This window comes from Peromyscus maniculatus, chromosome 6 (assembly GCF_049852395.1).
Source record: "Peromyscus maniculatus bairdii isolate BWxNUB_F1_BW_parent chromosome 6, HU_Pman_BW_mat_3.1, whole genome shotgun sequence".
Taxonomy (NCBI): Eukaryota; Metazoa; Chordata; class Mammalia; order Rodentia; family Cricetidae; genus Peromyscus; species Peromyscus maniculatus.
Window position 1 is genome coordinate 133,931,464 of NC_134857.1, and position 25,168 is coordinate 133,956,631.

The window sequence follows — 25,168 nt, forward strand, 5'->3', positions numbered from 1 at the left end:
TTCAGACCTGCTGGGTAAAGCCACAAGGAACCCGAGAACGGGCTCCCACATACCACCACCACCCAGTGAACATTTATTTACAAAAAATAAACAAACAAAACAAAAATTCCATTACCAAACAAATAAAATTATTAAAGTATTGTGTCAGGCTGGGCGTGGTAGTGCACAACTTTAATCCCAATATTCTTGAGTCTGATCTCTGTGAGTTCAAGGCCAGCCTGGTCTACAAATCAAGTTCCAGGATAGCCAGGACTGTTACACAGAAAAACCCTGTCTCTTAAAACAAAACGAAAAAAGTTTTATGTCAAAACTTAACTTCACATTAAGGATTTTTTGCCTTAATTGTGAGACAGGATGTATATCCCCAGCTACCTAGAACTTGCTAAGGAGAAGAGACTGGCCTCCAACTTGAGGCAATCCTCCTGCCTCTGCCTCTCAAAAAATGCTGAGATTGCAGGCCTACACTACCAACTGCTGTCTGCAGGCTTGTGAGGTTTTGCAAACTCCGAGGTGGCTATCCTTGTGTCTGGCTACAGTTTTCTGACTTCTGGGCTGAGCTCCCACGTCAAGCGTTACTTTTACACATAGAGGATACACTTATACATTGGTTTATTTTTTAATTTTACTGGAATAAAGTCATTAAGGGAATTTTTAATTTGGGGTTAAAACACATATTGTTCACCTTACTCTATAAATGTTGTGGAACAATCCTTCTATACACTGTGTAAATATATGTTGCTATGATTGGTTTAATAAACAAGCTGACTGGCCAACAGCTAAACAGGATAAAGTTAGGGGGGAAAGCCAAACTGAGAATGATGGGATGAGGAAGGGCGGAGTCGGAGGAGTCACCAGCTACATAGAGGAGTCACCAGCTAGATAGAGAATGAGTTGGACACACAAAATGGGATAGAGGAAAAAGCCATAAGCCTTGGGGCAGCACTCAGATTAATAGAAATGGGTTAAGTTGTAAGAACTGGTTAGTAACAAGTCTGAGCTATTGGCCAAGCATTTATAATTTATATTAAGTCTCCAAAGTCAGTGATTTGGGAAGTGGCTGCTGGTTATTGGCATACAAATGTGAGAACATTAGGGCACAGAGATACTGTGGGAAGAGACCAAAAAAAAAAAAATAGCCAAGAGTAAGACAAGTAGCGAGGACTCAGATAAGAAAATAAATGTTTAAGGCAATCAACTTGTATTTGTTGTAGACAACCCAGCAAAATGAATACAGTACATGAACACAAAATGGATCAATAAAATACATATATAATGTAGTTTCTAAAAGAAAGTACAATAAGCATAAAAACCATAAGTCTTGTGGTTGGCTGTGAGATGATCCCCAGTCATGAGCTGAACGAAGTAGCCTAGAGGATTATGTCCACATTCCCCTCACCCAGAAAAAAATGGATTATGGATGTTTGTCTTTGTTTAGGGGTTTGGTTACAAATTGTTATTGGTCCTAGTCAATCTCTTTCTAAAATAAGAAAGGGGAATGAGATATAGAAATGATGAAAAAAGGTAGATTATTGAATCTATTTTAATCCAAAAAAACTGTTAATTTGAGATTAAGTTGTTAATCTCAAAATACACTGGTATGGATTTTGGCTTATTAATACAAATTTAAGGTCAATTTGTTATCTGTATATATATTTGCATTCTTGTTTAAGTTATTATGTTTATGCAACTCATTTAAAATTGTAATGTATAATTTAGAATACAGATTAATAATTAGTCATCTATGATAATCAAACTTATAGTCATGTTAATTAAGTTTTCTAGGTATACACAGATATATTTCAATTAGGTAGGTAATCTTCAAATACTTCAAAGACCTACAAAATATGGCATTTAAAATGTTTTAAAAACTTAGACTTTTCTGGACAATGAGACATGTCTGCCCCTGGCAGCACTAATTTACTTTAAAGAGAAAGATGGGCATCGAAGACACTCCATATGGAGTTTACTTTCTTTACAGCAAAAGTTAGCCATTTGGGCAAAAAACTGTTCTTGCCTTGACTGCTTGACAATATGTTATATAAACTAGACATGCAGGACCCATAGGACTTTACAAGGAAAGATGGTCCTTCAGGTTCCTGCTTCACAGAAGAAACTACCAGACATTCCACAGGACATAGAGAGAAGCAACTGATGAACTTTGCCAGAATGAGTAGAACAGTCCTTAAAATTTCCTGCTTCACTGAAAGCTATGTCAGAGACTCTAGGCCTGTAGGCTGAAGACAGATGCCCTAACATTACAGAGGAACTTTGGATGACTGTCCAGGTAGCCAGATGTCTTTGTCATTTCTAGAATTATGGAAGTTGCTTGCAATGCACTTCCTGTTTACTCAGATGATATTATATCCTTCTGGGGTCTTTGATGGAATTAAAGACTAAATATAGTTTTCCTTAGTCATGATAAGAGATAAATTAGATATAAAACTTCAGACTCACAAAAATAGGATAGATGACAGAATATTTTCTTTAATTTTGCCAAGTACAAATAGACTAGATATTGTAACTGTAATTCTTGCTTGATAACTGTTTTGTTATATATAATTTTACTACGTTAAAGTTAAAACCTTCCTTTTTTTTTTTTTTTTTTTTTTTAGTTTTTTGAAACAGGGTTTCTCTGTGTAGCTTTGCGCCTTTCCTGGAACTCGCTCTGTAGACAAGGCTGGCCTTGAACTCACAGAGATCCGCCTATCTCTTCCTCCTGAGTGCTGGGATTAAAGGTGTGTGCCACCACCGCACAAAACCTTCCTTTTTGATTAGATAGAAAAGGAGAAATGTTATAGGATGTTTTTCTGTATGCTGTGACTATGTGTGGCTCCCACTGGATAAAAAGTAAAGCTGTTTTGACCTATGGCAAGAAAGTTTACAGCCAGGTGGGAAATCCAAGCAGAGATACAGAGAGATGGGTGGAGTCAGGAGAGATGAGAATCTGCAGCCAAAGGAGCAACAAGATGCCCTCAGACAGGTAACGTCAGGACCATGTGGCAACATACAGATTTATAGAAATAGGTTAATTTAAGATGAAAGAGCTAGCAAGAAGCTAAAGCTATAGGCCACACAGTCTGCAATTAATATAAGCCTCTGAGTAATTATTTTATAAGCTTCTGTGGGACTGCAGGTGGGAGAGATTCATCCAGACTGCTGAGTAAGGCAGGACCGGAGAAATTTCCATCTACACTTGGCCCCCAGCAGGTGGTGCTATTGAAATGGTGACTGAGGACTAAAGGTAGGTGTTTGCTATCTAAACATTTTTAAAGGTGTAATGACAACACTGGGCAATATGAATTGTCACCTCTATTATAATCATGATGGGGCTACCATCGTATATGCAGTATGTCTCCACTGAAATGCTGTTATGTATCATTATGTGCTTCAAAAATAATGTAGCATCTTAAAATGTATGCACATATGTAGATGTAACCACCACCATACACATATGTTACATAGCTATTCTTTCTGAATGAAGCATTCCTTCCTGGAGGCTCCATTTCTTCTTAGGTAGTATAAGCAGGAACACTTTCTTCAGGAGGAGACTAGGACAGCTACCTTTAGGTGGGGCAGGAAGCTCCAGGAACCCATGCCCGGGGGAACTGTCGCTGTTCTGAGTCACCCATTTTCCTACCCCCAAAATCTCAGTGAGTGAGATCTCAAGCTAGAGTTGGGTGGATCTTTTCTTTGGTCTGCTTTTGATGCCTTATTTAGGGTGGACGGATGCTTGTTCTTATCTTCCCAGGAAGAATCAGGCAACATTTACACACCCTGTAGCCAAGACGTAGTCTTATATATGCCTTAGAGAATTGGTGCACACCAAACATCCACTCACTGATCCCTCAACAAAACTGAGTACATTTAAATAAAAATTAAAATTTCCGTATTAGAAAAGACACTCGAGAGTACTATTAGGATCAAAGTTTTCACTTAAATATCACATGAAAGAGATTTTTTTCCTTTTTGTCAAAATAAGTTCAGATAATGCAAGGTTACACATATTAACCAACAATAGGAAGCACGTAGCCATGTCAGCCTACCCTGAGTTGCACATGGGTCATGATAGATGTATCTTCCAGTTCTCCATATCAGTGATTGAAGAAGTGCAAACGAGCTAACCACCCAATTTATAATTTACAAAACTTTAAAATTTTCAAAGGAACATCAGGGTTACTCTTTCACCAATTTTACCTGAATATCCTACTTGAGGTGTCCAACTTTTATAGCCTGATCTCTGGGGATTTCCAGCAGATAACGGAGTTCTATATATTTGTGGATAATTGGCATCTCGTGCAGAAGATGAGCTTGTTGTACCAATAGGAAAACTGGATGCAACTGTGTGTTTTGCATAAGATCTTTTGTTTCCAAATGATGAACCTAAATTTGAAAAATTATGAATAATTCTTAATGATAAGCGTTAAAGAATTATGTATTAATCCTAAAACTGACATCATATCTACTTTCTGTAAATTTTTTTTTTTTTTTTTTGGGGGGTTTTCGAGACAGGGTTTCTCTGTGTAGCTTTGCGCCTTTCCTGGAACTCACTTGGTAGCCCAGGCTGGCCTCGAACTCACAGAGATCCGCCTGGCTCTGCCTCCCGAGTGCTGGGATTAAAGGCGTGCGCCACCACCACCCGGCCTTACTTTCTGTAAATTTAATCTGATAATTTAAAAATTATAATAATTATTGACAATTGTGCTCATGGCTTTATTAGTTTGTATTATCATAATAGTAGGTTCCCTAATATTTTCATACACGTATGTATTGTATTTTGATCATTTCCAACCTCCATTATTATCCTCTCTTGTGCCCCTGCTACTCTTACTGACCCTTCCTCTTCCTGGCCAGCCTCCCTCTACTTCTATGGCTCTTTTGACAATTTTTGTTTGTTTGTTGTTCTTAAGCAAATCTCACTATGTATCTCAGGCTGCAGCTGAATTCACTCTATAGCCTAGAGTTGCCACCAACTTATGGTCCTCCTGCCTCCACCTCCTGATTGCTGGAATTATAGGCATGTGCTACCCACCACACCTGGCTTGATAATCATGTACTAACACATGGTGCTGACACAGTGCTGGGGGTGTAGCTCAGTGGACAGAGTGCTTGCCTGGTGTGCATGAGGTCCTGGGTTCCACCCCCAGCACACATAACATATGTGGTAATGCATACCTGTACTCTCAGCACTTGAGAGGTGGAGGAAAGCAGTTCAGAAATTCAAGGTTATCCTCACCTACAGAGTGAGCTGAGACCAGTCTGAGACACATGGGATTTTGCTTCAAAAAATAAATTCATTGATTAAGGGGATATTCTGATATGGCTCTTGCCTCTACAAGTTCACTGAGACTACTCTTGCTAAAATCAGGTTTCCTTTCAGCCAGCAGGTGTAGTTTACACTATAATTAAGTGTCTTTTCCCTCATTAACCTCCTCATCTGAAAGTCTCTTCCTGTGCAAACTGTGTTAGACAGTCGGCTTCAGGTTCACTTGGCTTCAGTACTTTTTCAGACATTGCTTACCAACATGTTACCTACTTTAGAGCCATGTCATAACATTTCACACCATGTACATAAACAGCCCCGCACAGTGTCTGGTAACACAGAAGCTCCAAAGAAACAAACAAGCAAATGAAGACACAGGGCTCTCCCGCCCCTGATTTCTACGCCACGTGTCCTCGTCCTCCTCACTGCCTGCAGTTTCCTGTACCAAGTCCTCTTCTCTGCCTTCCTCTTGACTGTCGGCCTACAGAGTTCACTCACTGAATCAACATTTATTTACTCTGGGCATCTCATTCCCAGCAACCACATGGTGGCTCACAACCATCTGTAATGAGATCTGGCTCCCTCTTCTGGCCTGAAAGGATACATGCAAGCAGAACACTGTATACATAATAAATAAATAAATCTTAAAAATAAATAAATAAATAAATAATAAATAAAAAAATATTTCAGGTGATGTAGCCGGGGGTGGAATGGGATAGGGGTGGGGGTGAGGGTGGTGGTACACGTCTTTAATCCCAGCACTTGGGAGGCAGAGGCAGGTGGATCTCTGAGTTCCAGGACAGCCAGGGCTACAGAATAAACCCTGTCTTAAAAAAACAACAACAGGGCTGGAGAGATGGCTCAGAGGTTAAGAGGACTGACTGCTCTTCCAGAGGTCCAGAGGTCCTGAGTTCAATTCCCAGCACCCACATGGTGGCTCACAACCATCTGTAATGAGATCTGGCACCCTCTTCTGTATACATAATAAATAAATAAAATGTTTAAAAACAACAACAACAACAACAACAACAACAACAAAAGAAGCCTCAAAACAGCAACAAAAACAAAATAAACTCTGAGTTTGAGGCAGCCCTGGTCTACATAGCCAGTTCCAGGACAGACAGGGTTATATACAGAGACCCTATCTCAAAGAAAAATTTTAAAGTTAGAGGCTAGTGGTACAGCTCAGGAGTTAAGAACACTTGTGTGCAGCCATGTGGACTTGAGTTCAGATCCCAGCTTGTTACAATCCAACAGTCTGGGCACAAGGCTTGCCCTCCACCAGCCTAGCTGATGAAGCCGACTTCCAGGTTCAAGGAGAGTCTGCCTCAAAGGGATAAGATAGAAAGCAATGGAAGAGGGTTCCTGATGGCTCCATCTGATAGGAAACATACACACTCATAAAAAATATTCAAGATCATGCACCAGCCAGGTGTAGTGCTCACGTCTCTCATTTCAGTGCTGAGGGGCTGAGGAGGAGGATCACAACTTCAAGGGTGTGGGAGCCCGTTCTGGGGTTCCTCGTGGCTTTACCCAGCAGGTCCGAATAGAGGATGATCAGGACCACGGGCCTGAGTACAGGTGTCTGAGATGGCCTGCACTTGGCTCTGCTGGGGGAGGAGGTCTTTTGCTCCACCCCTTGGCGTCTCTATAAAAACCCTGGACCAGAGACAGTCTGGGCCCGTTGGAATAGGTTCCAGGCCCTCTCGAGGCTATCCTTTATTTTCTATCTGTTTATCTCCACAAGACTCTCCGCTATAAATCCTTCTATCTAATATTTCCTGCTGATCGCACTCAAGAAAACTCTGGGAAGCTGTGGGGGTGGTGGGTAAACGCCCCACACAGGGCCTGAACTGAGCTACATAGGGAGTTTGAGACCAGGCTACTGGGCTACACACAGAGAACTCATACACATAAAAAGTAGATAACTCTATAAAGTAAAAATAAAGAAATGTCTAGCAACTTCTTGGACATAAACTTTTATGTCTTCCAAGAATTTCTAAATGTCAAAGGGTGAACACATTGTCTCTCTACCAGTGTTCACTTTCTTTATTACCAACTATTTTGAACTTTTATTCATCCACTTTACTTAACTCTTGAAAATCTATAAATATGTCAAATAGTTCTCCTCTTTTTAAAGGGTCTTAATCTGCAGCCCAGGCTGGCCTCAAAATGCTCATGCCTTAGCCTCTTAAATAGAAAACAGGAAGATTACAGGCATGCCCCACCATATTCAGCTAAATCGCTATCTTTAAAAAAAAAAAAAAATGTTTTGGGGGCTGGGAAGAAGGCTCAGAGGATAAGGCGCAAGCGGGGGTACCAGAGTTCTGACTCTCAGGATACACACAAATGCCAGATGGCAATGTAACCCATCGTGATTCAAGTTCCTGGAGGACCAAGATGGGGTTCAAGGAGCAACCTGGCTAGCTAGATTGGCCATATTGATAAACTCTGGGATCAACTGAGAGACCCTGCCTCAGTGAGTAAGGTGGAAAGTAACAAAGCAAGACTCCTAATATCAACCTGGGCCTTTTATGCTCACACATACGCTCACACACAAAAGCCCCCGCACATTTGAACATGCATGCACATACATACATACATACATACACACACACACACACACACACACACACACACCCCACACATATCCAAAATAAATAACCATGTCTTGTGGCTCAGTTCTGTTCCAGATTCCTTCAGAATTGTCAGACAGACAATTTATCATCATGATTTATGGCATCATGTCTCTGTAATTCTTAAGCTTGTTTCTCTTAACCACTTTTAACCTAATATTAAACATAGAAGACTTCAACAAGTACTTCTTCACTCACAAAATCAGTCAACCAATCCTCTCTTTATCCTCCATACGAGTTGAACTCACCCTGGAGGACCTTTCACCCCTTTAAATGCATGCCTGTGCACCACAGACGCCAGAAGAGGACATCAGATCGTCCGGCATCAGTTACAGACAGATGTGAGCCCCTGTGCATGCTGGGAATTGAACACTGGACCTCTGAAACCGATGAGCCCCAGAAGGACCAACTTTAACAGTTGAGCATCTGAATTAGATGAGATGTTCACTTTAACCTATTATCATCCCATTTTAGAACTTAACGACTAAAACCCGTCAGCCAAAGCGCAGCTCTCGTTAGAAACCGTACGCACAGTCTCCCATTCACCATATACTTTAAGAAGCAGGGACCGGCGAGATGAGCCGATGGGGGTGGAAGCATTCCCCAAGCCTGACTCCCAGGGCCCACTTGGTGGAGGTAGAGAGCGGTCTCCAGAATGTTGTCCTTTGACCTCCACCCCTGAGCCTTGCATGCCGACCCACTCACATACTCAGAGGGGTTTGGGGAAAAAGGTGAAAAACATTTTTGAGGAAATTGAAGGTCAGGCATGGTGGTTCATGGTATAATACAGCACTCAAGAGGCTAAGGCAGGAGGATTGCTGAAGAACTTCGGGGCAGGTTTTTCTACCAGTGAATCTAAGTGAAGCCTGGGCCATCGAGAGCCTGCCTTGAACAAACAAGAGGAGGCAGCGCTAAGCCACACTTCCTTTCAGCGTCTTACAGCCGCCGTGCTTTGGTCTGCAATTGTGAGAGCAGCTCATTGTGGAGCCCAGGCTAGCCTGGGACCCTGATCGCCAGTGTTGAGGATAAAGGCACGAAGCACCGGCCCCTGCACCGTTAGCGAAGACTTGTAGTGACTGTCAAACTCCCCGGCCCGCCGTGGTACCCCGGCCCCCGGCCCGCCGTGGGAGCCTGGCCTGGCCGTGGTACCCGGGCCCGGCCCGCCGTGGTACCCGAGCCCCCGGCCCGCCGTGGGAGCCTGGCCTGGCCGTGGCACCCGAGGCCCGGGCCGCCGTGGTACCCGAGCCCCCGGCCCGCCGTGGGAGCCTGGCCTGGCCGTGGCACCCGAGGCCCGGGCCGCCGTGGTACCCGAAACCCCGGCCCGCCGTGGGAGCCTGGCCTGGCCGTGGCACGCGAGGCCCGGCCCGCCGTGCTACCCCAGCCCCCGGCCCGCCGTGGGAGCCTGGCCTGGCCGTGGCACGCGAGGCCCGGCCCGCCGTGCTACCCCAGCCCCCGGCCCGCCGTGGCACCCGGGCCCCCAGCCCGCCGGAGCAGCCTTGCCTGGCGCGGGCAGCACGGGGCTGCTGCTGCTGCTGCTGCTGCTCCTGTCGGCCGCGGCGCCTTCCGTGCTGGGCCGGGACGCGGAGGCCGGGGCCGAGAGATGTCCGCGCGGGGTCCCGCGTGGGGAGCTCGAGGCTGGGGAGGCCGCCTGCCTCAGCATCCCTCCGGCCTCTGCGACGCGAGGATCGGCGCGGCGTCGAGCACCGCAGGGTCACGCGCCGAAAGGCGGGAGGACAGGCGCAGGCGCAGTGCGCTCGCGGCGCAGGCGTGGAGCCGCGCACATCGCACAGCGCAGGCGCGGGCCGGCCGCCGTCCCCTTTGCCTTGCCTGTCTCAGCAGGGTCTCAGAAGCACGGGTCAGACCCCACAGTTCAAGGCCCACCAGTGACCAACAACTTGGGGTGTCAACTGTCACAACAGCGCCTTCTCTTATTACGAAATTTATGTTTTTAATTTTCACACTAGCCAAGCACTTGGAGGGGACCTTGCTGGGGACTGAACCCAGGGTCTTGCATAATAAACGCGTGCCTGATACATCCCCAATACACTTACCCGATTTCTAGCTCATCACCCCGTGCCCAGTACCCAGTGTCTAAGAATGACGGTGTACGGTACACATGGCACGGTGCCGACCAGACGGAACACCCGTGCCATCACACGGGCAGTTACAGCCAGCAGTTTCACAGGCTAGGGGGAAACGTTTCAACTACAGCTTTGCACTTAACCTCTGGAAAACTCTTTATAGTCCTTAAAGACAGCAACTCCCAGGTGGCAGCACTGAGGATAAATGCTCTCCAGTTAACAGGACATATGCAGTGTAGTGGTTTGAGTTACCAAGCGCCCCCCCCCCACCCCGTCGTCTTATATTCGAATTCTTAGGGAGCAGCACTTGAGTAGGTGTGGCCTTGGAGGAAGTGTCACTGGGGTGGGCTTTGAGGTTTCAAATGCTCATGCCAATTTCTCCCTCTTGCAATCCAGATATTAGAACTCAGCTACTTCTCCAGCCACATCTGCCTGCGGGCCACCATGCTAATGGACTAAACCTCTGAAAACCAGGCTTCACAATAGAGACATGTATGTAGAGTATACCAGGTGTGTATCGTCATGGACTGTGACTGAAATACTTAAGCAACCCTTCTTGGGACATTGGAAGACACCCGAACACTAACCTGTCTATCAGGCGTGCACATTTGACAGGCTACTTGCTGGAAATGCAGGTGGATCCCCAGAACTCTAACACTTGGTTGGGGATGATGTGGAGTTCTAGCACCAAGTGGGACTATCTCAGAAAGGGGAGGGGTCCTTCCTTTTGTGTGGAAAGGGGCAGAGGTTCAACCCAGAAGTAGATATATACTAAGTCCAAATTTATACCAACAGTTCATCCAATCTGTGACCAATCCACACTAATCAATTCAAAACCCCAATATGTCAAATGTCCAGACAGGGGCTCATCAGACCCAAGAAACAATTCCACCTAAACCCACGAAGCAAACCAATTCATTAAGAATGATTGGGGGGGGGGGGGGGCGCAGGAGGCAAAAAAAAAAAAAAACTTTTGGGGCTGTAGGTGACTCAGCTGCATGCCTACAAAGTCCAAACCAACAGCCGAGTTCCCTGAAAACTGTGCCCAAGGCCCACCCCTGCATCCTTCTCACCAGTTGTTTATGACTTATGGCCTTGGAAATAATCTCCACAAAGGGAATGTTTCAGTTCTAAAGAAACAGCTACATACACAACAGCCATTCAATTAATTTGTGCATCTTTTATTTAAATCTTGAGTTTTACTCTATCAGTTAACAAAAATCATTTGCCATCACAATTGTTTCAGGTCAACAGGACATGGAGGTACCAATTAAATACTAGCTCTTTCATTTGCTGTTATGGATATCAGAAACATTCTACATTCTAAATACATGTCTACTTTACAATACATATAATTATATATTATCATTAGCATGTGATATACAAAATATTAACAGTCACTCCAGCTTTGATAAACACTGCACCTGTCTCTGACTCTAGCTCACTAGTTCAGGCTGGACATTCACCCTCTGAAGCACTTCTTCGGGCATGCAAAAGACAGGACTAACAGGTTTGATCTGTTCTTCTCCCAGGAGTGACAATCCAGCAATGCCAAATAAGGTATGAAAAGGATCCACCTGGAAGTGTATAAACAGTTAAGAGATAAAAACTCAATAACCGACCCACAGAATGAAGTTTATTCAATTTCTGTATACAGCTTTACAAGTTTTCTGAAAGACTCCAGTGCTTTTAACATGCAGGACAGTATTTTTCTTTTTTTTTTTTTAAAATATTTATTTATTATGTATACAGTGTTCTGTTTGCATGTGTGCCTGCAGGCCAGAAGAGAGAGCCAGATCTCATTACAGATGAGATCTGGTAAACCACCATATGGGTGCTGGGAATTGAACTCAGGACCTCTGGAAAAGCAGCCACTGTTCTTAACCTCTGAGCCATCTCTCCAGCCCAACAAACAGTATTCCTGTAAGCTCCAGCCTCAGACTCTCAAAGCAGCCTTTGGACTATTACTTATGAAGAACTATTTCTACAGCCCAAACAAAGGCCAGAACCATAAATCAACCAACAGTGAAAAACTGCAAATCACAGAACTGTACTTGCCATATCTCCTGGCCTGTCCGCAAAGCCTCCTGTCTCTTCATCTTGACATGCTAAGATGAAGCTGCGCAGCTTTTCTCTGTCAATCCAGTGAAGCCTCCCAATTATCTTTAGGGAGGCCAAAACCCACCAGGAATAGCACACGTCCGGTAACTAGAAGGGGGGAAAACCAGTCAGACTGTTGGCACTATTACTTACTGCTCTACTTCCTTAGAAATTATTTTATGTCTAATCCCATGCTCCAACAGTAGGAAGTGAACAAGGGTCAGGAATGGTGGACAGAACTAAGGAGCCTGAGGCAGCACAACCGTTACATTGTAGGCTCACTTCAGGCATGTACAAGACAGTAACAATGAAAACCCAGAAATGATCAAGTTGAGACTACTTCCCACATATTGACACTCACACTTCAGGACTGGGTGGCAAACATACATTGTTTTAACTTAAATATTCTACTCAGTTTTCAGCTGAGGCCATTAGTATAGATTCATGAAAGCACGAGACAAGATTTCCTAGGCAGACCACTTTCAACTAGTGCTGTCCAGGTAAACACACATCTGCTGAGAATTGTCCCTGCAGATCGCTCAGCCTGCATTTTCCTGAGCTCCAAGAATGACTAATAGGCACGTTAAGTTTCTGTCTCAGCCAAAGCAAATGCCAGTTTACTTTCATTGAAAGTATTTCTTAATTTCCATAAGCAAACAAATTACATGGCTACAAGATGAAATGCTCTGAAAAACTAATTATCGTTTACTCTCAGAAGATTTCAGTGTCTGCAACAGCTTTGGGATGGGATAGCTGACACACTTCATTCAAGTTAACTTTTTTTTTTGCTGTGCCTGTATGCTAACTTAATAGCCTACTTACTCTGTGGCTACCATGTTACCTGAGCAGCCTAGATTCAATGTTCAGTGTTCACTATGGCCCTTAGCACTTTTATTGACAGGGTCTTTCTATGTAGCCCCAGCTATCCTGGATCTCCCAAAGTAGACCAGACTGGCTTCATTCAAACTCAAATCTCATGCCTGTGCCTCCCAGGGTCAATGAGAGCCCCAAGTTCTATTTTCACTATGAACTCTCACTCTCCTTAAGGAGTACTGAAACTACAAAAAAGAAAAGCTCAGTTTTAAGTACACAGCACCACCCACACAAGGAGTCACTACAGACAATACCTTCTCAGGTCTTCCATTGAGTCCGCCTGAGGGCAACTGTCGTTCACAAAGCCACCAACCAAGTAAGTCCGAGTTCACTTGATGCAACTGACTAGTTATCGCCAGGAATCCTGTGCAACAATAGATCTAAAATTACAGACATAAAGTACACAGGTATAATTTTATAGTAAATTACAAACACTCCAAAATTATTCAAACTCCATCCATCTTGTATCAGGTTACATTAGGATTCGATGTCACAGTGAATTATTATGCTTGGAATTTCTTTATGGCCAATTAATTTACAACTTACACAATGTTCTCAGGACAAAAAATATGTCCTAACTCAGACACATTGGGTCAGGTTAGAATGTTTATTGTTATAATTTAAGTCACATGTGGAGGTTCATGTCTGCCATCCCAACAGCCTATAACTGACAAAGTACCAAATGTAGACATCCCATATAGATAGGAGGGCATTACTTAAAAGGACGGAAGCTGTGTACACAGCACACACCCCCAAACCACTTTCCTTATGTAACAAGGCACGGCCATTTACAACAATTACTATAAAATACCGTTTTAATAGCAAACTTACCTGCCCGGCGTGAGATTCAGAGCCCGGTCTGCACCCAAATCCACCATCAAAGTTCATGCAGGACAAGACAAATTCAATTGCTTTTTCCACATTAATAGCATCAAGCTTGCCCTACAAAAAGAAGTAAAACCTATTAGAAACGCCCAGAGCACTCACAAATGCTTCATCAGGTCCCTCAACACAACACTTAAAGCTTACCAAGAGAGCCAAAGTTGCCACTGCACAAAATGAGAATCTGGTATCAATTTCCCCTAAAAGACAAAAAGAGCCAAGGCAGTCACGTAAAAGCTACAAGTTTCTGAAGAACAAACCGAGCAAGAACCATGCCGATTCAATTCCCCAAAAGCTAAGGAAACCAGCTAGAAAAATAGAAAGCAACAGCCCTTCTAAGTAGCTCAGAGGTGCCCAAAAGGGAAGGAACCTACAAAACGGGAGGACTATTATATGCCAATGAACTCGTTACCAGTATGTTAAAAGGTTCACATCCCACAAAGCAGCTGGTCTCAGGCCTGCATTTTGTTCCACCCCAAAACAAATCATCTACATTAATCAAATGAATTTTTTCTATGTCCCAACTCAGATATTTACTAATTTCATAAACTTTTAAAGACGTCCTCTTTTCAGGGAGTTCAGCCCTTCAAAGCTACCAAATATTGGGGATAAAACTTGAACCTACCTTATCTTTTAGAGTGTGGTGTGCTGACAAACCAGCACGGCATGCTGGGACTTCCAGCAGGCCATTTATTCCAGTTAGACCAACTGCTTAGTGGGACCTGAAAAGATGAACAACTTGAAATCTTATGATTACTACCAAGACAAAGATGTTCTAAGTGTGGAAAAGCTGACTAAAACCAGTCTTACCCCACACATCTCCAGCAAATGAACCATCTTCTTTCTGTAGACTCTGAACATATGCCACAACTTTATCTACGTCGATAACATTAATGCTGTCATACAAAGTAAGAATCTGAAAGACAAGCGAGTATCACAGATTTGTTAAGTCACCAATTAAGCCCCTCCTCGTTTACTATAAACTGCTCAAATGCACAGGCATTTAACCCTTAATCACAATGTTTTACTACATAAACCATTGATAATCTGAGAAACTCAAGCTCTGGCTCTTCACTAAAACCAAATTTCAACTGGAGTCAGTTCCAGTAACATACAGTGAAATTACCCTCCAAGGTCTCAGTATCACTTGAGAATTTGCATCATGTTAGCATTCAGCTAATACATGCCATGACATCACTGACCTTGTAGGAAGGACTTCACACAAAAGGACAGAAGTAACTTTGACAGTGAGATACAGATTTCTGCCTCCCCGTGAATTATAATCCCCAAACCCTGCGGAAACACAGCATCTACCTGGACAGCACTCAGAGTGTAGAGAAGGTGCGGATCGTGTCCAATGCTAGCACTTATTCCCCCACACTCGTGCTGGCACGACTTGATAAACACCAGAACTTCTTCTCGGTTCATCCGATCAAGCTGTCCCATGAGATCCATCACCGTCAGGCCCCAATAGATGCCGCTCATTCTCAAGTACTCGGACATACAGTATTCCTAGAGATAGATGTTTCCGAAATTGGTCAATCTGAACTCCTAAAGAGGCCATTTCACATATAACCCACCCAATTTTAGGACAATTGGGACCACCTTTAAATGAGGCTTTAGTCTCCCAAGTGCCAACAGCAGGTGAATTAATCAAAAACCTCCATGGATCCCAGAACCTCTCGTTGCAGCTATAAAGCATTATTTTACAAGTCTTCAGGTAAGCACCTCAGTGCCATCTGGCAAGCCAAGCCCAGGGCTTAAAAGAGTGGGTAGACAGGTGCTGGGGATCCACAGGACATTTAGACCTGTAACCCCTAATGAGTGCCTAATTAAAAAGTTATGGAAATTGCCAAGTATCAAGTGTGTACTAACACCACATGTTCTGTAAGACCCAGACATACAGCTGCTGTATAGAAAATATTTTCACACAAGGCATTCCTCTTTGGAGAGGGTCGCTCCACTTAGCACGGGCTTTTCTCCAACTCGGTGATCCTGCTCGGCCCCTTGATGCTGAGATCACAGGAGCGTGGTAACTTTTCCTGCCAGTATTTCCCCAGGTACACTACCATATTAAGTTTAGGCAAAACCTTTTCAAGGTCTCAGCGTAATTCTAGAGCTAAGGTGTTATTACACATCAGCATAATTCAGATAATACATGCCAACACATCATTGACCTTTAAGGTTTATACCCCAGCCAGAAAGGCACACACCCCTCCTGCCTGCAAATCCTAGCCTACTCCAGAAATGCCTCATGTACGGGTGTCGTGGATGCCACCAAGTATCAACCTCCAGCATGCAAGGCACACCTAGCATATGGGACTTCCAAGGGGGACATGTCAGCCCTCTGCCATTAGACAGTGCTTACGGAACAGGCCAAACACTACTGCAGCTGTTCGTCTTGGAAACTTTCCAGCAGAAAATCATACGCACATAATCATCTTTCTTTGCGCCATAGGAGGCGATATAATCGGCATGTCTGTCCAGTAACAGGGTGTCGGGTGCATCTGCCTTGATGGCAACATCCTTCTGCGGTGTGCCCTTGCGGTGAAAAAGCAGAGATTTCATGATTACTTACTTACACGGTCTGAAAACGTGACATCCCCGACCAAGTATGTGACCGGCATCTTTCAAGTCTCAGAGTAATTCTAGAGCTAAAGTGGTTAATAATCAGCTTTAGATTCAGAATACATGCCAGCTCATCACTGACCTGAAATGGCCGTCACTCTCAAGTATGCCTACGAAGCGCAACGCAGACGCTTGAGTTGCAGGGCACCTCCTGCAGTCCCCAAATGCTTGGTATCAGCTCCAAGTACCAAACCAATTACCAAAACTTATTTTTTCACCAGTCTCTGCTATGAAGCCCTGCTTGATCTGAACTCCCTATGTGGACCAGGCTGGCCTCGAAATCAAGAGATCCGCCTGCTTCTGCCCTGGGTGTGGGCCAAGGCTGGCTCTCTTCCATCCCAGTTAAAATGTATAACTTTGAAACAATATCTTTAATCATTTTCTAGAATCTGTATGTTCCAAATTGTTATTTACAAAAAAAAAAAATTCACAATTACATGTAACCGGGGGGAAAAAAAACAGGCACGCTTAAGTCCCTGCTGCAGAGAAAGAAATCAGGCCGCCCAATCGTGCGAGGCTCGCCCAGGGGACAAGCGGATAAAGCGAGCGGCCTCGAGAACTGCGGGAAACGCTGAGCAACCGCTCGAGGAACCTTCCAAGTCCGGCCCCAGGAGCCCGAGGCAGGGGCGTTGCTGGGAGCTCCAGGCCTGCAGGAGCCTCAAGCATCGGCCCCGGCCCGCCCGCCTCCCCGTGCTAAGCGAGCCCGCCCGGCCGCCCCGGCCCCGCGCTCCGCCGCGACCCCGCTCTCACCATGTCCGGCCGCCGAAAGACAGAAGCGCGCGCGAGCACCGGGAGTCAGGGCCCGCGCGCCTGCGCACTCGCGTCCGCCCGCCCGCCCACGCCCGGCACGCTCAGACCGAAGGACCCCGCGGCCACCATTTAGCCGGTCACACTCCTGCCTGAAGGACTCCGCGGTCACGATGTAGCCGGCCACGCTTCTGCCCGAAGGACCCCGTGGCTAGAATTGTGGCTCAGCTTGCAAAGTGCTTTCCTAGCGTCCTAGGATCCCTGGGCTGGGTTTCAACTGCTGTGTAAACCGGGATTGGTGGTGCAGACCTGTAATCCTAGCACTTGGGAAGTGGAGGCAGGAGGATCAATAGTTCAAATCCTCAGCTGTGTAGGCATTTGGAGGCCAACCTGGGCTAAATTCCCTGAAAAAAAAAAAAAAAGATAAATTATAGTACATCTGTTACCCAGTTATTCAAAAAAACAAACAAACAAAAAAAATCGCCACATACATTGTTAAGGAAAGATGCTTAAAAGATACTTTGTAAAAATGCATGCTTAGCACGGGCTAGCCCTTGGGTTTGATCCCAAAACTACAAAACTAAGGCTTACTTATCACTCTGTACTGGTAAGTTAATATGGTTTAACCTTTTCGTTTTAACCTCTTCTTCCTTTTTAAGGTCCTGGGAATTGAACTCACAGCTTTGAAAAAGCTAGCATATGATCTGCCACTGATCCATCTCCCCAGCCCAGTTTGCACCTTCAAAGAATACAGTATGCTCCCTCAAAGAACTGTAGAGCGCCGGGCGGTGGTGGCGCACGCCTTTAATCCCAGCACTCGGGAGGCAGAGCCAGGTGGATCTCTGTGAGTTCGAGGCCAGCCTGGGCTACCAAGTGAGTCCCAGGAATGGCGCAAAGCTACACAGAGAAACCCTGTCTCGAAAAACCAAAAAAAAAAAAAAAAGAACTGTAGAGCAACGATATTGATTTATAAGTTCATCTATTCCTCCAAAGCTGAGATGTCAGATACAGCCAAGTGAGGAATTGAATGTGGCCAATCTAAACTGGAAAATGCTGTAATTGTAAAATACAAATTGTGTGACATACTGCTCATTTTAAAGTGTGTTGACTGCCTTCTAAATATCTATATTCTACCCATATGCAAAAGCTACTCCAAGCCTTAATCAGATAAGCCTTACCGTACAATGAACAATGATGAATGTTGGGGCAGGCACCCAAATAGCTTTCGTTACAGAGACTCTTCACTACCCAAAGTTCTCAGGAGAATATGATGGCTGAGGCCTGAGCTCCAACCAAGACATTTATACACCTTTAAACACCATAGAAGAGGGGAGCAGAAAGAATGTAAGAGAAGTTAGGAAGAAGGCTGAGATGTCATCTTCTGGGCCTGACAGCCCTGCAGTCTTGAATCAGAGCAGCTGTGTTTGTCTGCACTGGGCTTGCACACAGTGCAGTCAGAGATGGAAGGGACTCAGGGCCCTGCCCCTGCCTGCTGGCCTATTGGGTACAGACACACAGTGGGGAGAGGGACTCCTTGTCAGTTGTGTACACACTGGTAAGCCCGCCAGGCATCAGCGGATTCCTCCAAACCCATGGTCACACAACTCTGTGGGCCACAAAAAAGACATGAATGTGGGAACCGGGTTGTAAGGAGGAGGGGGAGGCTGATGTGTGGGGGAGGGAAGTAGGAAAGGACAGAGTGAGCATAGTCAGAACAAATTACATACATGTATGAAATGGTCAAAGAACAGCAAAGAAGCATTGCTGGCTAAGAAAATATTTTGGATATATTGAGTTAAAATATATTTTCAAATTACTTTTTAAAATGTGACTTAGAAAATTTAAAACAATCTATAGGGTTCGCATTATATTGTTATTGTTTAATGGATGTCTACTTTGTTAGGCCCAGAGACACACCTGCCACTTTATAAATGATAAAAGCTTCTTGAGCTTGACATGGTCGAAAATGCCTATAATCCCACCACGTGGGAAGCTGAGACAGGAGGATCACAAATTCAATGCTAGCCTGGGCTGCTTGGTCAGTTTGAGGCCAGCTTGGGCTACATAGTGTGGTTCCACCCCAAAAAACAAAGGACAGAAATAATTTTTGTTATTAACAATATTTTTTAAAGATTTATTTTTATTTGGGAATGGAGAGATGGCTCAGAGGTTAAGAGCACTGGCTGCTCTTCCAGAGGTCCTGAGTTCAATTCCCAATTACCACAGGGTGGCTCACAACGATCCGTAATGAGCTCTGGTGCCCTCTTCTGGCATGCAGGCATACATGCAGACAAAACACTATATACATAATCAATAAATCTTTAAAAAAAGATTTATTTTTATTTAGTATTGGGTTTGCCTACACCTGTGTGTGTGCCTGGTGCCTGAAAAGGGCAGAAGAGTGTAGGGTCCCCAAGATCTGGAATTACACACAGTTGTGAGCTGCCATGTGGTTGCGAGGAACTGGACCCAGCTCCGCTGGTGCTCTTGACCACTGAACCACCTCTCCAGGCCCCGGTAATAACAGTTTTGATCAACGTTCACGGTGTGAGCTGCTGGAACTATAAACATAGCTCACTAGCGTTTAGCATACAGGCTGTCCCTAGTCAGCCTTGACACGTGACTGTATCATGTAACAGCATTCCGATGGGGCGGGAACACCTCATTTCATCTGTGATGCCATCAGCTGTAAGACATAGCTGAACTGCAAAGATGAGAAATGTAAAGAGTAGCCAGCATCTATTATTTAACCCAGGCTTTCTGGGATGTTACTACGGAAAAGTGTGTTTTTCCAAATCAGTGAAATGCAATAAATATAGAAAGATTCTTGAAGCAGTACATTGAAAATTCTGCTCTCGGGGCTGGGGTAGATAGTTCAGGAGAAGAACACTTGCTTGGCCTGTGTGACTATGAGAGCCACCGGTAGCAATAGTCCATGGAAATATACTTGACAACTAGAGTTCAGAAGGGCAACCTATCAGAACTAAGGGTTCCGTTAGAGGAAACCGTCACACAAGGCATTATGGAATTACTGCCTTTTGAATGAACTGGCTGGCTGTCTCTTGTAAACTTCTTATGCAATAACAGCTATGAGTCTCCCCATTTACCATGCATCTCCATGTTATGAGTACATGTACTCTCACAATTGCATCTCAATCTTATGGGCACACATAATTGTGGATAGTCTGGAAGATGGTTTCTTATTTAACTGTACAATTTTTATGAATAGAAACACACTAAAATATGCTTCATACTAGATCTACTGTTCCATGTGGACTGCAGACACTTAGAGGTCTTGCTCTCCATCCTTAGTCACTGACAGGGTAAATACTGGTCAGACAAAGAGTCTTCATAGAACTTTCACAGAGCTGAATTGTAGGTGCCTGGCTTTGTTAAATCAAAACTCTTCAGAAGAATTATAGTGAACCAGAAGTGATAGTGCAGGTGTCTGGCCTTGGTATATCTCAGTCCTTCAAGAGATCAATAGCATCTATGTTGCCCTAAGCTTCCTCCACTAGCACCTCCCCACTCTGATTCAAAGAACAATGAACACTTTGTATTTATTTCTACACCTGTTTTTTTTTTCTGATTTTGAGATTTTTTTCTTTTTTTTGTATTTTTTCCTTTTATTTTATTTTACAATACCATTCAGTTCTACATATCAGCCACAGGTTCCCCTATTCTCCCCCCTCCCACCCCCTCCCTTTACCTCCAGTCCACCCCCCATTCCCACCTCCTCCAGGGCAAAGCCTCCCCCGAGGATTGCGATCAACCTGGTAGACTCAGTTCAGGCAGGTCCAGTCCCCTCCTCCCAGACTGAGCCAAGCATCCCTGCATAAGTTCTAGGTTTCAAACAGCCAACTCATGCAATGAGCACAGGACTCAGTCCCACTGCCTAGATGCCTCCCAAACAGATCAAGCCAATCAACTGTCTCACCTATTCAGAGGTCTACACCTGTTTTTAATGTAAGATTTTCAGCTCAGTAGACTAATTATGTATAGGTCCTGAGATTCAGGTGACTAACAGAAAAAGGCTGTCAATTGACTAACTATGTCTGGATGTTATTATTCACATAAAATAATACACATATTCTTTGCCTTTTCCTTAAATCTCTCATTGGTTTAATTTCTTTCCTTGTAACCTTTGCAGCTGTCCCTTTAAGAGATAGCCAGAACTTTTCACAACCTACAGCTGTGGTCAATCACCAATTAAGCTGACCAAGCCTTTGCCAAGTGTAACTCTTATCAGAATGCTTGTCCCTGAGAGTTTACTTTGTAGTTTTTACTAACAAGTTGTTAATGAATGGACACACACACACACACACACACACACACGAAGATGGGAAGAACTAGATAGTTACAGGAGAACAGCAGAAGAGAGTTGATTGAGAAGAACAAAGATGAGGATGGAGATGTAAAGAACTAGATAGATATGAGAGAACAGCAGAAGGGACTGAGAGCATGAGGGACTAAGAAGAGCTAAGTAAGAGAACAGAAAAGAAACTGTGTAGATAGAATTGACTGAGAAGAATAAAATGAATGGACTAAAGAACTCAGTGTGCTTGGATTCATTTGATATCCCTCAGATTAGGATCCTCAGCTGGTTGGTAGACTCTTCCGTGGACTCCGGGAGAAAACAATAGAGGCTGGACCTTTTATTGTTTTCAGTATGTGAGACCCTGGGTACAACTCCCAGCACTTAAAGGAAAAAGGCACTGGCTAGATATTTCACAGTTTCTGATTTCTTTACCCTGTCGTTTTTCATTCATTTTCAATGGAGGGAAATTGTGTAGGCTAATCTAGTTTGTCAGTTTTACTGGATCAGAAATCAACTGAGAGAGAGTCCTGGTCATGCCTGGGAGAGGTTTTCTTACTTATTGGAAGTGGAAAGGCCCACACTAAGTGTGGGAGGTGCCTTCCAGGGGTAACCCAGCTGCAGGGGACTGCGAGAGAGCCTTGCTTTTCACTCCACTGCCTTCTCATCTGACTGTCGGGTTTATGTTGCAGCCACTGCTTCGCTGCCACAGTCCTTCACTGACAGCAGAACCCAGTTCTTCAAGCCTCTAACATAGAGTGAAGACCGCCAGAACGGCAGGAATCCTGCAGGACGCCAGCACCACGTTGTGATTTCTTCACACTGAAGAAGCCAGTGTTGGACTACCAGATGATATCCTGAAAATCAATCTAATAAGTACTTTTACTGTGTATCTATTCTACATGTTCAGTTCCTCTAAAGAACCCTCATTAATATAAAAATATTTTTGTGTATGTGTTTATACATGTGTACATTGTATGTGGATGTATGCATGTGTGAAGGCCAAGGATCAATGTTGGGTGTCTTCTTCAATCTCTCCACCTTATTTTTTGTGACAGAGTCTCTCACTAAACCTAGACCTCACAGATTTGGCTAGACTGGATGTCAACAAGCCCAGGGACATACCCTGTTCTCCCTCCCCAGCTCTGGGATTACAGGCACACACAGCCAAACCTTACGTTTCCATGGGAATGAAGGATGCACTTGGGTCCTCAAGGCTATGCAGCAAGTGCTTTATAAACTGAGCCATCTCCCCAGCCCATGAACTCCTTCCCCAGCATTTATTCGTTTTGTGGTGTGTATGGGCACACGTGCACTGGGCACACGTGCACGCCATAGTGCACTTACAGAGGTCACAGAACAACTTGAATGAGTCTCTTCTCTCCTAACGCTTGGGATCCAGGTACTGAACTCAGGATCCAGGCATGGTGACAAGTGAGGTACCCATGGGTCCATCTCACCAGCCCGTGAGTGGAATCTGATCTAGTGCAGGACTCCATGCTTCAGTAGAACCAGAAATGACAAGAGCTCTCCAGGTCAGATGCAGTTATAAAAGTAGAATTCTAACTCCATTAATACTTTTTTTTCCCCTCAAAACAGGGTTTCTCTGTGTAGCCTTGGCTGTCCTGGAACTTACTCTGTAGACCAACCAGGCTGGCCTCAAACTCACAGAGATCCATCCACCTTTGTGTCCCAAGTGCTGAGATTAAAGACATGGGCCACCACCACCACCTGGCTTCCATTAATACTTTTAAAGATGAATTTAAGAATAGAAAGATATTTTAAAAGTATAGTTCTGTCCCAGTGCTTGGAAGGCATGGGTAGGAAGATAGGGTTCAGGGTTATCCTGGACTACACAGCAGATTGGAGGTAATGTCCTACATGAGACATTGCCTCAAAAGATGAAAATAAAAGTCTGTCCTTTATGAGTAATGAAAAAGACTTTGGAAATTAGCCGGCTTATTTAGAGTATTTTATTTTTAGATTTTATTAATTTTTTTCTTTATGTGTATCAGTGTTTGCCTGAATGTATGTCTGTGCCCACAGAGACCAGAAGAGGGTGTTGGTTCCCTTGGGACTGGAGTCATAAACAACTGTGAACCACCATGTTGGTGCTAGGAATTAGGAATTAAACCCAGGTTCCCTGGAAGAGCAGCCAGTGCTCTTAACTGCTGAGTTATCTCGCCTACAAATAATTTTTGACTTATTCATTTTGTGGTTATATGTATCATATTTTTGAAAATGATATCTGATCAGTCTGAGAGGGCATGTACTTTGCTACCCTAGACAGACTCACCATCAAGGGCACTGCTGCAGATCAGTACCGAGAGGCCTACCTAGGCCAACTGTTGTCCTTTCCTGGCTTTCTGGAAGAGTTTCAAAAGGCAAGACCCTTCCCCTCACCACTGTTCAGGCTCAGACGTGGCCCATACATTAGGAGCAGCAATGATTAGGACTGTGTTATGGTCCACTCGATGATCGGTTACAGAAATCAGTTCTCTGTTAGGTATGAGATGCCTAGTAGACTTGATTAGTTTGTATTTGTGTATCTGTGAGTCCTGATAAATCAAGAATGTTATGTACACCGAGAAGAACAGCCCCACAGGAGTTGAAATCTTAGAAGTTGACTTTTACCTGAGACAGGTTGTAGATCTGAACTCATGTGCCTTGACCTCCCATTGCACACTGATGAAGTGTTTCCCCACTTTAGAACAGATTAATGGACTTTACTAGTCTATCTCACAATGGGGACCTCTGTTCTGGCTGACCTGTAGAGGGAAGTAAACAGGTCTATTAAAGAAAGTCCCCAAACTTGCAGAATTGTAAACACTAACTTCTAAGCCAGATGTGCCGTGCCTGCATGTTGTCCTAGGAGGGCCGCAGTGCTGAGGGCTGCCTGGGCTGCATAGTGAGACTGTCTCAGAAAAACAGCTCATCTTTTAAAGAAGCTACATTTTAAAGGGGAAAATGTTCTTATAGAAATTGCTAGCTCAGAGACATCTTTTAAAAATCCAAACGTCAGGCCAAGTATGATGGTGCACACGTTAATTGTGGCACTCACGAAGTGTGCTGGTGGATCTCCAAGTTAGAGCCTAGTCTGGCCTACAGAATTAGTTCCAGGCCATCCAGGGCTACATAGTGAGACCCGTCTCAAAAGGTAAAAAACAAAACAAAACAAAACAATTTGCTAAACTTTTTATGGGTTTTACTGGTGTTAAGTTTTACACAAATCATGTTATAAACAGCATGCTGTGTCTGTTCATAACTCAGGTCTTTAAGTCTAACCCCCATTGTGATTGTTTGTGGGAGAGAGAATCTTTGAGAGCTAATTTTCCTGAGGGTGGAGCCCTAACAAGTGGGGTGAGTGCCCTTACCAGAGGCCAGCCCCCACCTGGTCCTTTCTGCCTTAAGAAGACACCACAAGAGATAGTAGCCTGAAGCCTGGACGAGGACGTTCACCAGAAGCCAGGAGCACAGGCAGCCTGATCTGGGAATTACAGCTCTCAGCAGTGAGGGAAGTACCTTTCTGTTGTTGATAAGCCATACACTTCATGGTATTTTGATATGACAGCTCACGCTAAGATATATATTAGATAGAATTAGCCCTCCCAGCATATTATTAAAGTTGAGGGTGTGGTCATGGGAA

At 44.3% G+C, this 25,168-nt stretch overlaps 2 protein-coding genes and 3 non-coding genes across 6 annotated transcripts in view; all 5 read right to left on the minus strand.

Moving 5' to 3' along the window:
- Msh4 (mutS homolog 4) overlaps positions 1 to 9,616 on the minus strand; it is a 69,972-nt gene extending 60,356 nt beyond the window's left edge. The window contains exons 1-2 of the mRNA XM_076575268.1: positions 9,397 to 9,616; positions 4,195 to 4,380 (exon numbers count right to left, since the gene is read on the minus strand). Coding sequence (XP_076431383.1) covers positions 4,195 to 4,380; positions 9,397 to 9,556 — 346 coding nt within the window. The 5' untranslated portion in view covers positions 9,557 to 9,616. The remainder of the gene's footprint in view (positions 1 to 4,194; positions 4,381 to 9,396) is intronic.
- Positions 9,617 to 11,142: 1,526 nt separating this feature from the next.
- Rabggtb (Rab geranylgeranyltransferase subunit beta) lies at positions 11,143 to 17,293 on the minus strand. 2 transcript variants are annotated; one of them, XM_015993816.3, is made up of 9 exons: positions 17,211 to 17,293; positions 16,266 to 16,373; positions 15,147 to 15,344; positions 14,643 to 14,748; positions 13,980 to 14,032; positions 13,782 to 13,892; positions 13,205 to 13,330; positions 12,036 to 12,185; positions 11,143 to 11,554 (listed from the first exon to the last, which is right to left on the minus strand). In XM_015993816.3, the coding sequence occupies exons 1-9, from the start codon at positions 17,211 to 17,213 to the stop codon at positions 11,414 to 11,416; spliced, it is 996 nt and encodes a 331-aa protein (XP_015849302.1). In that variant the 5' UTR covers positions 17,214 to 17,293; the 3' UTR covers positions 11,143 to 11,413. The 2 variants fall into 2 exon arrangements, with proteins under 2 accessions (XP_015849302.1, XP_006974979.1); XM_006974917.3 differs by lacking the exon at positions 17,211 to 17,293 and having other exon boundaries at positions 16,266 to 16,415.
- On the minus strand, positions 14,964 to 15,035 carry LOC121830624 (small nucleolar RNA SNORD45). Its single transcript, XR_006073838.1, has one exon. It is a non-coding gene; the product is annotated as a small nucleolar RNA SNORD45 (small nucleolar RNA).
- LOC121830622 (small nucleolar RNA SNORD45) lies at positions 15,929 to 16,010 on the minus strand. The gene has a single exon (XR_006073835.1). It is a non-coding gene; the product is annotated as a small nucleolar RNA SNORD45 (small nucleolar RNA).
- Positions 16,464 to 16,543, minus strand: LOC121830623 (small nucleolar RNA SNORD45). Its single transcript, XR_006073837.1, has one exon. It is a non-coding gene; the product is annotated as a small nucleolar RNA SNORD45 (small nucleolar RNA).
- Positions 17,294 to 25,168: the final 7,875 nt, after the last annotated feature.